Source organism: Macrosteles quadrilineatus, unplaced genomic scaffold, assembly GCF_028750875.1.
Source record: "Macrosteles quadrilineatus isolate MER2022 unplaced genomic scaffold, UCM_ALF_1.0 Scaffold_6__1_contigs__length_79288215, whole genome shotgun sequence".
NCBI lineage: Eukaryota > Metazoa > Arthropoda > Insecta > Hemiptera > Cicadellidae > Macrosteles > Macrosteles quadrilineatus.
This window is the reverse complement of record NW_026542599.1, coordinates 52,125,497-52,142,104: the sequence shown is the minus strand read 5'-3', so window position 1 is coordinate 52,142,104 and position 16,608 is coordinate 52,125,497. Positions and strand designations below refer to the sequence as shown.

The 16,608-nt window shown below is 35.5% G+C and overlaps 2 protein-coding genes across 4 annotated transcripts in view; both read left to right on the top strand.

Annotated features, from left to right (window-relative positions):
• LOC128996958 (solute carrier family 12 member 4) overlaps positions 1 to 16,608 on the top strand; it is a 280,375-nt gene that overhangs the window by 220,905 nt on the left and 42,862 nt on the right. For all 3 annotated transcript variants that reach the window (XM_054422514.1, XM_054422515.1, XM_054422513.1), the window contains exon 2: positions 7,156 to 7,235. In XM_054422514.1, coding sequence (XP_054278489.1) covers positions 7,156 to 7,235 — 80 coding nt within the window. The remainder of the gene's footprint in view (positions 1 to 7,155; positions 7,236 to 16,608) is intronic.
• Positions 5,450 to 6,990, top strand: LOC128996959 (cytosolic non-specific dipeptidase-like). The gene has a single exon (XM_054422516.1). It carries the CDS (start codon positions 5,511 to 5,513, stop codon positions 6,951 to 6,953), a length of 1,443 nt encoding a protein of 480 aa, XP_054278491.1. The 5' UTR covers positions 5,450 to 5,510; the 3' UTR covers positions 6,954 to 6,990.

Sequence of the window (16,608 nt, the reverse complement as noted above, 5' to 3'; positions counted from 1 at the left end):
TTAAGGAAAAACTTTAGTTGAAATCCAATAAAATAATAAAAATTCGCTTAGGTCACAGGATTGCTGCGGTAGGGTATTTCTCCTAAACACAAACTCTCCCACAAGGCTATGGATGACAAATCAGCTATACATTTTACAGTTAATAATTGTATACATTTTATTAATAATTATAATTGATGCAATGATCTTCCAAGCTAAAAAACCCTTTAATAACTTATTTTGTAAAGCTCTAGCCGCTTTTAGGGTTCCTGTACAAAATTTTCGTATTACATACGTTAATTGGTGGCTGAAAGTTACGTTTTGCTGGCCATGCCAGCTGTCATCGAAATTTGGGGACCGAGCAGGTTTTTACAGGCCGGGGCCGCAAAATCAGCTGTCCGCTTACTTACTTAAAACATGAATGCATTTTAAATACACAATCAAAATCCATAGCATTGCAATAGAATTGTGTTATTGTCGCCGTTGCCTAGCAACTATTTATTTTTATTTTTGCTGATTCCTCAAATTATTTCTTTACATAACCTTAATGTTGTAGTTGTGTTGACTATCAGTGTGCATTATTATTGTGGTGAATAGTGGTAATAGGGTATAGTGTGGTGAAAAATAGCGTTCGTACCACGGGCAGAAATGGTTTTGCAGCTCTCGATCGATTTAAGTTCTCGACTTCGTCTCGAACTTAAAAACTATCTCGAGCCGGCAAAACCTCATTTTCGGCCCTAGGTACGAAATATACTATTCTATAACAGTGTAGGCCTATGACCATTAATTTCACAGCTGGTAGATTTGTTAAACAGCTTAAACAAGTCTCGGTGGCTTTATGCGCAGTAATTGTGGTTCTCATATTTCATTTGTTGACCTATTAAAATGCAACTTTACTTAAAACTAAAACTGTATGAAACAAATAACTTTGGGGAAACTGGATATCAGTGTATTCAAGCGGTTTTTCAGCTCTAAGCATGAAATGTAAACAAAACAGATGCACATGACAACAGATTGTGAATGGTTAGACTGGATAAAGTAACATGACAATCCAGTGAATATCGTGTAAAATATTATATTTGATCGTCCAGCTGTGTGAATTGTATAACTAGAATGGAAACGACGTGTTGTTAATAGGTGACAAACAGATTTGTCTAAGTGCAAAGATTTTTTTGTAGGTTTAAAACATAAAATTTAATATATATCAAAAAACTTATAATTGGTTTGTATAGATGAAGATGATGCTTGTATTAGTTTATCAACAAAAAGTCATATTGTAATTTTATCTTAATTTTTTAAATATTATTACGAATATACATTTCTCTCTTGAAACGACGACTTAAAAGATCTAAAATGTACTAAATGAGTTGAAACTCAAATCAAACATAGATTTACTACTTTTAAGATACTTTAACGTAGAGAGTTTCTAACACGGTTTCCTCAATTGAAATAATTTAATTTAATGAACTATAATTGTTTATTAAAATTTAACGAATAACTCCAGCAATATAATACAATAGTATATTACGTTACTAGTCCTGAAAATAAGTGTTTACCGGACGAGTGTGGTCGTTCCCGTGCGAGACGAAGTCGAGTACGGGATTACCATACGAGTCCGGTACACACATTTTGGACGAGTTACGTACGATAGTTTACGCCATACTACTAAATCCGTACAAATCCTATATTTCCGCCAACTAAAGGACTAAAAATCACTAGTCATAACCTCTAAGATAGGTTATGTTTTTGTTTATAACCACTCAGTGTCACCTAAATACAGTATAATCAGCTGATTAGTGTCCGGTAAAACTCATTGCAGTACAGTAGTACGCAATGAAACCCCATTTGAATAAGCTGGCGGCAAACAGCTGTTTTCTGGACTAAATCATTGCGTGGGAAGTTCGTCAAAATAATGTAGTGTGGCGTAATAGTATATTACGTTACTAGTCCTGAAAATAAGTGTTTACCGGACGAGTGTGGTCGTTCCCGTGCGAGACGAAGTCGAGTACGGGATTACCATACGAGTCCGGTACACACATTTTGGACGAGTGACGTACGATAGTTTACGCCATACTACTAAATCTGTACAAATCCTTATATATTTCCACCAACTAAAGGACTAAAAATCACTAGTCATTGAGAGGTTATGTTTTTGTTTATAACCACTCATTGCCACATAAATACTAAATACAGTACAATCAGCTGATTGGTGTCCGGTAAAACTCATTGCAGCACAGTAGTACGCAATGAAACCCCATTTGAATAAGCTGGCGGCAAACAGCTGTTTTCTGGACTAAATCCTTGCGTGGAAAGTTCGTCAAAATAATGTAGTGTGGCGTAAAACTATATTACCACAGTTAGAAATTTTTGCATTAGTTAAATTAAGGGTCACACTACAAACAAGACATCAAATCCGGTCCTAAGATAAATTTGTACCCGCAGGTCCGACATCAAGTAATACGAGCCTTAGCAAACATAAAAACCTTAGTTCCAGCTAAAAGCTTAGCCTCATAACCGGAAATTGTTTACCAGGCCTATCTGGATTGTTTTAGTCTGTTTTCAGCCCAACGAGCTGTGACACTCGGGGTGATAATTTACGTTTTACTTGAACCGACAAAACGTTGGTACTTGAAACTCAAAAGTACAGGGTACAGGGTCTCGGTATAGTTTATTTCGATTGTAAACTCAATATAAAGGAAACTCGCGTTTTATTTACAACAAATGTTGGCTTTTATTGTTCAAGTTTCAGTGGAATTTCAATTTATTAAGAAATATTTCCCCCTAGATCGAGTAATCTTCAGGGTGATCTTTGCTCAATAGTTGCTGATGGAACTTATGTATTGTGTTTTGTAATTTTCTAGTATATTGTAGATGGCTTGTTCTAAACCATATCTAAACACCCATAAGACCAATGTTAAGCTTTTAAGATTATTTCTTGCAAAATACAAATTTTCCTGAGTTAGTGGCTTTGGCTAACCACGTTTTTAGGCATATTTCAAAAGCATTTTATTCAAAGGCCAAAGGCATTAGGCCTATTTCAAGTCCCTAATTTCAAAATTTAGTCAAAATCCTCCTTCCGCTGAATTGCGAGATATATATTACAGACAGACAGGCAAACAGACATAGCTCGTATTAGAGTATATGATTTATATTTACATTGCGGTTGTAAATGTATTTGTACTCTTAACATCAATGCATCAATAAAATTCATGCTTTGGGCCTGTTGGTAGCTATCAGAATAATTATATTATTGTGAGATTATAGTGGGATTTAAACCCAAAACCTCGGGGGCCGAAGCTCTGCGCTATATCTCTAGACCAGTTTTCTCGCCAACCTAAAGTAAGTTGTTAAAAGATTGTGTTTTAGGCTGTCCAAAAGAGATTTAATTCATAACAATTAATATATTATAAATCCACGAATTAACTTGTTGACTAATATTTAATGTTTTTTCATACTCTTAATTTCTTATTCACATACATATTCGCTATTAAATGACAGTTGCTCTGAAGATGGTGAATCTGATTTTGGTTACCATAAAATAAACCCTTAGGACGTCAACCCATTGGCCCACCGACGTAATAAAGAAAGCAACAGATATTTGTGTAACTAATGGGTGAAGTGACACTTTGCTGCAAACGAGTGAAATGTTTACGCACGAGCCGTAGAAGAGTGTGGAAAGTTTCTCGAGTGCGTTAAGGCAGTTTGCATTCGTGTTACACATTATATTTTTCCTAAACTTACTATAAATCATGTAAAGAATTAGTCTTTCAAACACTGTACAACACATTTTTAGGTTAGGTTAAATCCAAACATTGAACGAAATGGGAAACGCCGCACCAGCTGATCGTAGTCGTAATATCTTTAAGTGTTGCCAACTTATTTTCAAGTGCACACGGATTACGTGCATAATAAAAGCACGCTGTTTTGTGTTGTTTGGTTGGAATACTGGTGTGCGCCAAAGTAAGGCTTTCTGTACTATAATCTGTGCAAGGAAGCCCACTTTGTCGGGTGACTGTAGAAAAACATTATTAATTCACCAAAAACTTATAAAATTGAACAAACTAAATTTTTTACATTTTACCTTTACTAGCCAAAATATAAAATGACTAAGAATGTTGCTATTGCGAATTCTCTTAGGCGTCTGGATGAATTGCAATTTTAATATTTAACATTGTTTAGCCAAAATATAGCATAACAGCAATTTTGCCTCAAAGAAAGAATTAACACAGGCTTTCTTCAGTAGATTCCTTTAGGTTTCCGCTCTACATTTCCAGAAAGCAGGAAATTGAAGAGAAATGAGAGGTATTGACATACTTTATCTTGAGAAGAGCCTCTTTTCAGAGTCCACCCAATCCATTTACTCTTTATGGTACAATAAATCAGTCTGTGTAACAGCAGCTGAACAAACTTCTTCGATAGTTTGTTTGTGAAATTATTTTGTTCTAAAAGTAAAACTATCTTTAAAATTACGGGTGGGTGGAATTAATTAATACAGTAGATATTTTTTCCAACTATTGGAAGTTCCATAGCTTCGTCAAGAATGTAGTTTGTTATTTTCTTTTAAAATGTTATACTCTTACAAACAATTCATTTGTGTGTTCTGTAACGTTAAAATAATATAATAATATATGACGTATTTATAAGTTTTAATATAGAAAAGTTTTCACTTGATAATGAAGACTTGTTTTTATCAAGTATACTAAATATTTTTTTTACTCTGTTTGATACTGTTTCCTTGGACCATAATTAAACGTATTTTCCCGAACTAACCTACACGAATTCCTCTTTGTTCTAACACATCTTTACCGTTTTCTTTGTGGGATTAAGGTATTAATAGTATTTGAGTATGCTATACAAGATCACTAATTTTGGCAACATTTCCTTGAGCCTTTGATTGCTACTTTTTACATTTTATAGCTTTGATGATGTTGGATTACTAGATATTCCTCAAAAACTTCGTTTGAAAATTCAACAGTTACGTTAGGTTTTATTAAGAAGGTTCCTCTCACCGGCTGATTACCACGTAAACATGGTCCTACAAAAAAGAACCTCGTGACATATTTAAGTGTTTATCGAGTTGAAATGAACTGTAAAATATTCACAAGGATCCAAACTAAGCACTGGATGAAATGAAACTAAACTTCGTAATTGTTTCTTTAAGTATTTAAAAAATAATTTTGAAAATACGTAAATTATTCTTTTCAAATGTGATGTTAACTTCTAAATAATAGCTAATACATTGCAAGCTCTGATGTTAGGAGCACACAAAACACACAATCTTTGGAAATAAATTAGATTTAGAATGTTGAGAGCTTGTAAAATAGAGGTATGTTCAATCCCGAAGAACCCTCTTTAATGAGTAAGTTTAATCTATGGTTTTATCAGCTGAAAAACTTTAGAAAACATTGGAATTATTATTCATTGTCGACAGCTGTATAATTCGTATTTATTTACAAACAACTACATTTTTGTTGCTTTGTAACTCTGCACGATCATCCTACTAATTTTAAAATAAAAGTAATACTTCTAAAATGTCTTACTTAGACCTTTCAGACCCTGTAAGGAAGGTATTTGATACAATAGACAAAAAAAGAGGAAGCTACATAGAAGTTTTGAAAGAAGCCGTCAACATAAGATCGGTCAAAGGTGATTATGCCGAAGCAAAAAAGATAATTTCTTGGACAGAAAAGAAATTTAGGGACTTAGATGCAGGAACAACTCTTCAAGACGTAGGCTCGGTAATGATGGATGGAAGGAAGATTACGTTACCTCCAGTCTTGATAGCAGATTTCAAATCTGAAAATTCCAAGATGACTTTACTAGTTTACGGCCATTTGGATGTAACTCCGTCTCCTCCTGGAGTAGAATCGGGTGATAATGAATCATCATTCAACCTTAAGGAAGAAGACGGAGCTCTGTTTGGAAAAGGAGTCACAGACTCCAAAGGTCCTCTGTTGTGTTGGATGAACGCGATACAATCCTACAAAGAATCTGGAATGGACCTTCCTCTGAATATAAGGTTCGTCATCGAAGCTATGAAAGAAAGCGGAAGCGTCGGTCTCATGGATTACTTACAAGAAAGCAAAGGATATTTGTTCAGAGGTGTTAACTTCGTTTGTATTTCGGACAGCTCGTGTTTGTTTGCTGACAAACCAGTCATCACGTACGGTTTGAGAGGATGCTGCAAGTTTAAAGTCACTGTTGAAGGAGCGAAGTGCGACTTGCATTCCGGGGTACATGGAGGAATGATCGCAGAACCTATGACAGACTTGGTGTATCTTCTATCCAACCTATCCAACATCAAGGGAGAGATTCTTGTACCTAACTTACGTGATGGGATAGAAGATGTCACTCCTGACGAAGAGAAGAATTACCACAGGCTTTCCTTTGACGTTGGGAAGTTCAAAAAGGAGTCAGGAGTGGATAGACTTTTGCACAAAGAGGATAAAAAGAGGCTGTTAATGCATCGTACAAGATTTCCTAGTTTGACTATCCACAGCATAGATACAGGAGATTCCGTTGGAGATGAAGTAATTCCTTGTAAAGTTTCAGGGACTTTCACTATCAGAATAGTCCCTAATCAGAATCCAACCGAAGTATTTCACCGAGTCCAAGGCTATCTTGTCTATCTTTTCAATAAAGTTCAAAGTCCTAATGAGCTGACAATCGACATGCCTGTAGGGATCCCTGCATGGCTGGCGAAGAATGACGATGACAACTACAAGGCAGCAAGCAAAGCAATCTTCAAAGTTTACAGACAAAAGCCAGAACTCGTCCGGGAAGGCTCTACGATTCCCATTGTGTATCAGTTGCAGCAGTTGTCAAAGAAGAATGTTTTGCTGCTGCCGGTAGGTAACAGTGACCATTGCATACTGAAGAATCGGGACAGGATCGACGTGAAAACCTTTATGGACGGCGCTAAAGTCGTAGCTGCTTATATTCAAGAACTTTCTACCACCAAATTGAAAAAGTGATTTGTAACTGATTTAAAGTTATCATCAATAAATGTTTTTTAAACATTAAAACTTTTTTCCTGTGATTCTGTCTGGTTTCTCAAACTTATAGCTTTAGAAGGACAATTTCTTATACGATGAATGGTCAGATTGTTAGTCAAGCTTGTTAGTTCAAATGAACTATTTTAAAGATATATTTCTAAACTGCATTTTTTTGTTTCAGGAGATGGGACCGATGACACACCGTTTGTCTCAGACAAAGACAAAATGTCGGGATACGAGACGAATCTCTATCTCTACTCGGTTAGTAGATTTGTTTATAGCTACATTTTACTGGTTTTTATTCTATGTTTGTACAGTCTTTAAAGTACTTCTTGATTACCAATAATATGATAAAAAGGTTTCCAATGCTTTCTAAAAAGGACTCATTGTACCTATAAAAAACTGTTTCAACAAAAGAGAGTGCTAGTATGATACAGAAAATATTTAATGAAGTTTAACATGATTGGTCAAAACAATGTGTATTCATCTGCTGTATTTCAAGTCTCATTTGTTTTCCATTTATACCTTCCCAGATACTTCTCTCTGCCTCAGGTGTATATAAAATTAAATTTCATTTGAAAACAATATACTGTCGCGTACATTTTAATTAAATTGCCCCATAGAGTAGACCCAAAATAACTCGATTGACATGATTGAATTGTTGATGAAGTCGTGTCAACTTTATCGGTACCTACTGTAACGTTATTCCCAAGATTAATTATTTATTTTTCATTTTGCGCAAATTCAGTCTAAAATAAAATTCCATACTTTTCAAAAATTTGTGGTTAAAACAATATATTTTCTGTTAAATTTAGAGATCCCGAGATAAAACCAAATTTAGTTATTCTTTCATTGTTTTGTTCTTTTCTAAAAATTAACAAACTAAATGCGAATAATTTATGGGACATTTAAAACAATTAATTCTTTGTACAAACTTGATCCCTGTGAACAAACAAACCCTTTCCTCGCTTATCTGTCAACAAAATAAATACATTTCTTTGATATTTCAAACTTCTTTAAATAAAAAAGCTAAATAATTAAATTAAATTTCTTATATTCTAAATTAAATTAGGCTACAATAATTTCTTCTTTAATAAAACAAATTTACCATTGCTAAATTATTCTATAAACTTTAAATTCAATACTGTAGCTATCATTTATTGTTTCAATATCCAAATTCAACTTTTTTAAAGAGGTTTTGATAGCAAAAAAAGTGCCTTTTATATTTACATCTCTTACCAATTGAAGGCAAAATTAAATATTTAATAAGAAAACAACTGTGATCTTTCTTGTGATTACAATAATTAGCAGGGAGAGGGGCAAATAATTATATTCAAATTACAGACAATTAAATAAACTTACTACTCATTGAGTAGGCTGCAGAAATTCACCCCAAGTCCTTGACACTGTACAACATCTACACTCTTGAGCTAATAAACCCGCGTGGAGGTAGCTCCCTTAGTCTATATAAGTTAGCCCAGCTCTGGAACCTTTCACCCTGGAAATCAAACCCTGTTACACTACATATAATTTAATACTAAACAAATCCCCCTTTGAAGTGACATCTAAGTTTTTTGCTAGCAAAATTACTTTTGACTAGTATCTATACCCACTATTTCCAACGCATAATTGTAGAATATAAAATAACATATAGCAAATCTCATGTGCTGGCAAGCACTGGTAAACCTGTTGAATACAATGAATTACAACAACCCAACTTCAGTTTAACATGGCAGGTGTAAGATGCTTTCAATAAGCCCTCGCTGTTGTAATGGTAGTAATGCACTGGTTGTAACCAAGTTTCTCTGAGTGCTGCTACACCACAGTTCCACAGGGATCTGCGGAATCGAGCAATCTAAGTGATGAGTTTTACTAATAAGCACCGAACCGACTTTTCAAGTTAAGATCCTTGCCTATTTGGAAACAATTTCTTCATTGTGTTCACTTCAAGCTTGTTTGAATATATGGATTCAAATACCTTGATGATTATGGTTTAACTAGGGGAAACCCGTCGAAATCGACGGTTACTTTCAAGGCTTACGTTAATTCATCTAACTGCGATAAATTGGGTGAAATATACATATTTTGAGCATTAAGCATTGTTTAAAGGGTAGTAAGTGTGAAAACAATAATGATTTTAATTGCGTTAGTTGCCAAATTTGGTTGATCATTCAATGATTAAAATATTTCCCATACCGTACGTCATTTGACTCATCGGAGTTATTATTAGTATGTTATATGATATCTCTTCTTTTGGAAGAACCTTTAAATAGTATTAAAATCGTATTGGTGGGTCTTTTGTAGTTAAACACTTCTGTGATTTCATCAGTGTAATATGATTTTATTTGAAATGAAAATATTTTTTGGGAAGAAATCTAACTTCAAAGGGAGGTATGTCCGTTACAGTGTAAGTTTGATTTTTCCTTCGTCACGTCGCGTCAGTTCATATCGTACTTCTGTGCCAATGAATGAACCCTCTAGCATAGTTATGAGAAATTTATTGTGGGGTTACTGTTAAAGCTGGAATTCCTTGACATGGGGGATGTCAGTTAGTTGTCTCAGCCTTATCAATAACATAAAGTTGTCAATATAATTTCTCTACGGAATGATAGGTGTAGTGGAATACTTGAAGTGAAGTTGGCGTTTATTCTTAAACTGTTAGGGACCTCCTAGTTTATATGGTCTTGCGGCTTCATTGGCAACAAATAATGCAAATGACATAGCAATGGGACATTTCCAAAAAGAAAAAATACTGTAAATTGGCTGTTGCGTATATATTGACGTTTACATATTGTAAATCAACGTATCTTATAAAAGATTATGAGGTCTAGTTTAAAAGGAATATGACCTTTCTGTCATGACAGTAGCTGCTAAAATAGTATTTTCTCTTTGTTGTTACCTTCCAAAATTATATTTATACCTCAGCTATACTCAGTGGGTGAGTGGGTTAGGTTAGGAGTTGAATTTCTAAGACTAGGTCAGGAAAAAGCGCCACTTGTTTTTTTTTTAAAGGTTAAGGTGAAAACAAGAAACCCCCTTTTAAATTCGAATACATATCAATTTACTCAATCAATAAATCACAAAACACAATTTTTTTATAAATGTGAACCGTTAATTCAGAGCTCATAAAAGTTACAAAGTATTTTGTTACTCAAAAATATTTCCAAACCCCTAAGTTTATGACTTGCTTCAGAATACAACAATTATAATACAATTCCAAGTAAATACCTAAATTACAAAATATTTCGGACGTCCGTCTACTATATATTTAAATCAGAAACCCTTTTTTTTTTGTTTTAAGTAGATAAGAGAACAAATAATTATTATATATACACAATACACCAATATAGAACAAGTTAAGAATAAAAGTCAAGAATTACTTAGGCTTAAAGCCATTAAATAACTGTGCAGTAGCACGACACAGTTCATAGGTTCGATGATCGGTTACTCAGCTGGAAAAACTGTCCCAGAGAATCACAGCACAAGAAAATTGGAAAAACATAAGTGTCTGACCTTAAGTGTTGAAGCGTAGTCACCACAAGTTATCAATAATATATCCTAAGGTCCAGGTAGATTATTGTTGGTCTCAAATTACAACCTTCTAGAAGTTTCCTCAATAAGTGATAATCTCAACAGGGTATACTCAAAAAAGCCTGAAAATGTAGTATACCTAGCATTAAACAGTGTCATAAAAGTACAGTTCCGGGAATCCTGAAATATTCATTTACATATACAATGTGTATGGAACAGAAACAATATAAATTGATCTTGGTAACTCGTCAAACATTAAATTGCAACATCATTAATAATATTAATTGTTTGTAAGTAGAATCAATTAAGAGTTAATATTACAAATTCAATAAGTACCTTTCCTTCAGCAATCATATACTACTGTAGTAAAATACCTCAATTATTGTACTCATAAATCAACATTAATAATAATCTTTGTATATGAAATAAAAATTATATTTGCAAGGTTAAACAGTGAGATTCACATAATAAAAATTGATTAATCACAAAACTGAACAAATTTAACATGTAACTTTAATTTTCATAAATTATTAGCATTACCGTTACTGCAACGGTAAACGATTGTAAATAAGATATTATTTCTTTACTACAAAACTAACATGTCAATACATTTACAAATTAAAGATGGTGAAACAATTAATTTATCAAAACAATTATTAACTGTAATAAGAGGATAGAATATTCAAAAAATTACCATAAGATTCAATATTCAGTTACATAAGACTTGCAGGAAAAGTTTTGAGATAACACATCTGAAATCCTGAGTTGAATGGTATTACTTTCTGGATAAAAATTGATTATTTAAAACACAATACATTTTTCCCAATATTTACAAGAGAATGGATTTTTTTCATCAGGTTTCCTTCATAGTAATACAGTTTGAAATGAAATTAAATTAAGCATAGACAAATGTACTCACCCTATGGGCTTTTGAAGATAAGTTTTTCACAGATAAAAATTCCTTAAATACATTAATCATAAATAGACAAAATTTCCTTATTTGCACATATTTACAGGTAGTTAACATTTCATTTTCACTTGAGAAATAGGTATGTATTCTTGAGTTTTAATATCCCAACAAAAGGCTACAAAAATTATTTAACTCAACATAGAACACATTAAATCCTGCTTCAGCAGTAGTCAATTCCCAAGTGACGCTCTGTAATGGTTAGTTCAAGTTGGCAGACAGGAAATTTTTGGAATTCAGGAATGGAATGTAGAGATAAGGATGGTTGAGTACACAGTCCAACTGTAGACAATAGATGCTCGGAAATTCACTTCCTTTTTAAACTAAAATATTGAAGAGCTGAAATGTGAAATCTTTTGAAATAGTTTTATAAAATATAAAATGGTCACACTCCACCCTTTCTTCAAAAGAAAAAAATCCATTCACTTGAAGTGCTCGTGATCTTCAGAAATCTTCTTAGTCTGGAATCAGTTCCTCGTGTGATGATGTGTATGGTTTCAAGTCCTCAATGTGCCATCTTCCAACCATTCGACCAACATTGTCTTCAAGTTCGTAAATGAGGGGTGACACCTTTCTTGAAATTGTGTAAGGTCCAACAAAAGCAGGTGCAAATTTTGAGATCACATTCTTCTCCTTGCTAGACTGGACGAAGTTCCTCTTCCATACATGATCTCCTTCATAGAATTCCATGTTTCTTCTCCTGAGGTTGTATTGCCGTGCGCTTCTGATGTGAGCAAGAGCCAGACGCTTTTCAACATCTTCATAGATCTTCTTAAGCTTGGAATTGTGAGAGCGGTAAGGAGAGACCTCTTGACCAATTCCTGAATTGCAGTTTCCGTCAATATTCTCCATCCGGGTTATCTCTCTTCCAAACACTAGACTTGCAGGGGTGTATCCAGTCACCTCACTCTTTGCAGTCCGCAAGGCAAAACCAAGTTTAGGAAGGCATTCATCCCACTTCTGATGATAATCCCCAACATAAGACCTAATCATAGTTATTATTGTACGATTATACCTCTCGGTTGGATTAGCTTGCGCATGTCTGCGAGCGTTGAAAAACATTTTGATTCCATAAGAGGCACACAGATTTCTTGTTTCCTTTCCTATGAATTCTGGTCCATTATCGGAAATAAGAGCACGTGGTGAACCGTATATAAGGAAAACTCTCTCTTCCAAGTGTTGAGCAATGAGCTTTGATGATAGAGACCGAAGAGGAAAAAGCAAAGTGTATTTAGAAAACAGGTCAGTGACGACAAGAATATACTTGAATCCCCTAGGAGTCCTAGGAAGTGGACCAATCACATCAGCTGCTATTATTTCAAAAGGTTGCGATACAGAGCGATTTTCACCCATCATTCCTGCGGGACGCTTCTGTTCTGGCTTTGCCGCTTGACAAATGGTACATCTTCGAACATAGTTAGCGATATCAAATTTCATTTTGGGCCAATAATACAGTTGAAGAATTCTATGGTAGGTCTTGTAAAATCCTAAATGGCCTGACTTAGGATCATCATGACATTCACGATAAACTTGCTCTCTATAATCTTTAGGAACTACAAGTTTCCATTCAAAGCGGTGGTCAATTTCTGGTTGTCTTGGCCTAATATATTTGTACAGAGTATTTCCTTTAATCTGCCACGAAGGATAATTCTCTGGATGGTTTAGAACATTATCATACACTGCCTGAAACCAACCATCTTTGACACCTTGTTTCACTTCAATCAAAGCCAAATCAATTTCTTCTTGCTGTGCTTCTTTTGTTGCTGTTCTTGAAAGTAGGTCCGCTACCGCATTATCCTTCCCTTTGCGGTGCTTCAATTCGAAGTTAAAGGCTTGGAGACGAACTGCCCACCTTGCTAAACGTCCTCTAGGATCTTTAAGGTTTGCTAACCATATAAGGCTATGGTGGTCGGTATAGACGGTGAATTTGGCTCCCTCAAGATAGGATCTGTAATGCTCAATTCCCCAAATTACAGCCAAGCATTCCTTTTCAGTTGTGCTGTAATGTTTTTCAGCTCGGTTGAGTGTGCGACTTGCATAAGAAATAACATGTTCGCCATCTTCATAGTTCTGTGTAAGTACGCAACCAATTCCTTCGTCAGAGGCATCACAGTGTAGTTCAAAGGGTAAGTCAAATTTGGGACAAGATAAAATTGGGGCATCAATAAGAAGTTGCTTGATTTTCTGAAACGATTGTTCAGCTTCTTCACTCCATTTGAACACAGTATTCTTGTGTAAAAGTTTAGTCAATGGGGCTATCTTTGTAGCATAATCAGGTATAAATCTCCTATACCAAGATGTTGCTCCGATAAAACTCCTAACAGCCTTTTTTGAAGTAGGTGACGGAATGTTCTCTAAGGCTGAAACTTTATCCGGGTCAACATGAAGACCTCTGAAGTTGACCTTGTATCCTAAATATTTTAATTCTGATCGACATAGTTGGGTTTTCTCTTTGTTTATGGTTAAGCCAGCTGAGATGAGACGTTCAAAAACTTCAGAAAGAACTTTGACATGTTCAGGAAAAGTTGAAGTGACAATGATGATATCATCCAGAAAGACAAAAACTGAAGGCTCTAATTTTGGTCCTAAGATCTGATCGATTAACCTTTGCCAGGTAGCCGGAGCATTGGTGAGACCAAATGGCATCCGTTTAAATTGAAAAAGTCCACGGCCTGGTATGGTGAATGCAGTCTTCTCTCTTGATTCTTCAGCTATCTTAATTTGCCAGTATGCTGATTTAATATCAATACTGCTCAAATATCTTGCATCACGCAGCTGATTTAATATTTGGTTGACATATGGGATGGGATATGCATCCTTTTTGGTTAATGCGTTCAAGCGCCGGTAGTCAACGCAGAAGCGATAAGTATTATCAGGTTTTCTGACTAAAACCACGGGTGACGACCACGCACTGGTACTAGTTTCTATTATGTCATGCTGTAGCATTTCATCCAATTCCTTGTCTATGTGTCGTTGAACATTTGGCGAGACAGGATAGTAGCGTTGCTTGACTGGTGCAGCATCACCTGTGTCAATCCGATGCTCTACAAGAGAAGTACAACCATATTTTGTTGTCATTTGCGGGTAATATTTGTTAGTTAGCTCAGTTAATTGCTCCTTCTGCTCTGTAGTTAAGTGTTCTCTAGCACATATTGCTCGGGAATTACTTTGAAATCCACCCGTAGCACAGCTAGCTATAGTACAATCAATTGGTTCCTTGAAGTGGAGTTGGTCAGAAAAATACCACCTACCCCTAGATAAATCAAGCATAATGCCGAAAAGTCTTTGAAAGTCGGCACCAAGAATCAATGACACTGTAGTGTGAGGTAAATACAAAACTTCCATTACAATAGTTCTCCCAGATACTTCAATTGGAACGTCCACCGCCCCTCCAATAGAACATTTTGATCCATCTGCAGTAGTAGCTTGGGTTATGTTTGAAGACCTGATTCGATGTCCTAAAAGTTCTAGCATTCTTCGAGTCTTGTCTCCTATTATTGTTCTATTTGCTCCAGAATCCAATAAACCTGTAATTTCAGAGCCACCAATATTTACATTGAGATATGGCCTTACATCTCCTTCCTTGAAGGTTAACAAAGAGGTAATATTTACAGAATTATTTACAACAAAGCTATCCGGACTTAATCCATTTTGGTTTTGACTGGAGCGGAACGGGAGCCGGATGTCTGGCGTTCCGCCGGAGAGTTTCCCAAATTATTAGTAGTCTTGGAATTGCACGAGGGACATTTTAACTTGGTTGTGTTTTCCTTGCCACACCCATAGCAGAACATTGTCTTAGGCTTAAAACAATCTGAGAAAACATGACCGGGTTTGTGACAATTCCAACAGGTAAATGAATTTTTGGATCTTTGATGATTACTTCTGTTAAGCGATGGGTTAGAAGACTCTACAGTTGATATTTTAATGTTGTCCTTCTTAATACGAGGTTTATAAGCAAGATCAGGCTCGAGAAGGCTTCTTTGGGGTTTTGTGTCATAACGTTGAGCTCTGAGACGACCTTTTTCTAGGCTACGTAAGATTACTTCAAGCTCATCAACATTCCTGAAATCTTGGAGGCAGAGTGCTGACTGGTATTCCGGAAGTACATTTTCCTCAATGATATCGAGCATATCTTCTTCAGATTTTGGCCTAGTCAAGCGACTAAATAAACTCCTCATTTTTGCAATATACACTGTGACGGTTTCTTCGGCACCTTGTTTTCGGTTCTCAATTTCTCTCATAAGTCTTCGATCGTAGTCGGGATCTTGAAAGGCGTAGAGCAATTTTGTCTCGAGTCCTTGCCAGTCCTTTATTCTTCCACGGCAGGACCTGTAAACTACTAAGGCGGAGCCAGTAAAGAGTTCACCAGCAGCATGGAATAACTCTCGGAAGGTCATATGATTTGCGACACGTCTATCTTCAACGTCGGCTAGGAATGCCCCAACACTTGTGTTGTCATCTCCAGAAAATTTCAAGTTCCATAATCTCACCGGGGTCCTCTTCAGCATAATCCTTCTGGAGTTACGTCCATCGTTTTCATCTGAAGATAGAGTAGAAGATGATGACATAGACAATTCTTCTTTAAAATGACGAGTCTTCTTCTTCTTCTTACTCTTCTTATTTTTTTTCTTCCGCAGCTTCCCATCTACATCCTCTTCAGCGCAGGTCTCAGAATCTGACAAAATCAGCTGGTCCATCTTCTTTCTTCTCATCTTCAAGTCATCCAGAAAGTCTTTATTTCTTCTCTCATTTGGCCTTATTACTTTTGATGCTAGTTGCTTAGGGAGACCTGCCCCATGTTCTTCACTAGACGAAGTAGAAGGTCGAGCATTAACTGTTTTTGTAGATTCATCTAATTTATTTTGGTCCCTAAGTTCCTTATCTTCACTGTCGCTGGGAGAATCCATCTTATTAGAGTCACCATTCATATCACGGAGTGATTGACCAATCAGTTTCTCATAGCGTCTCACGATATCTTTTATTTCTTGACCAAGTTTTTGTCTATCAGCTTCATAACGGCCACCTAATCTTCCAATTCTCTGATAAGTATGAAAGATCAATGCTTCCACTCTCCGCTTCAATTTTGGTACGTCAGTGGTTTCCAAAGGTAAAACGACGAGATTAAACATTTCCAAG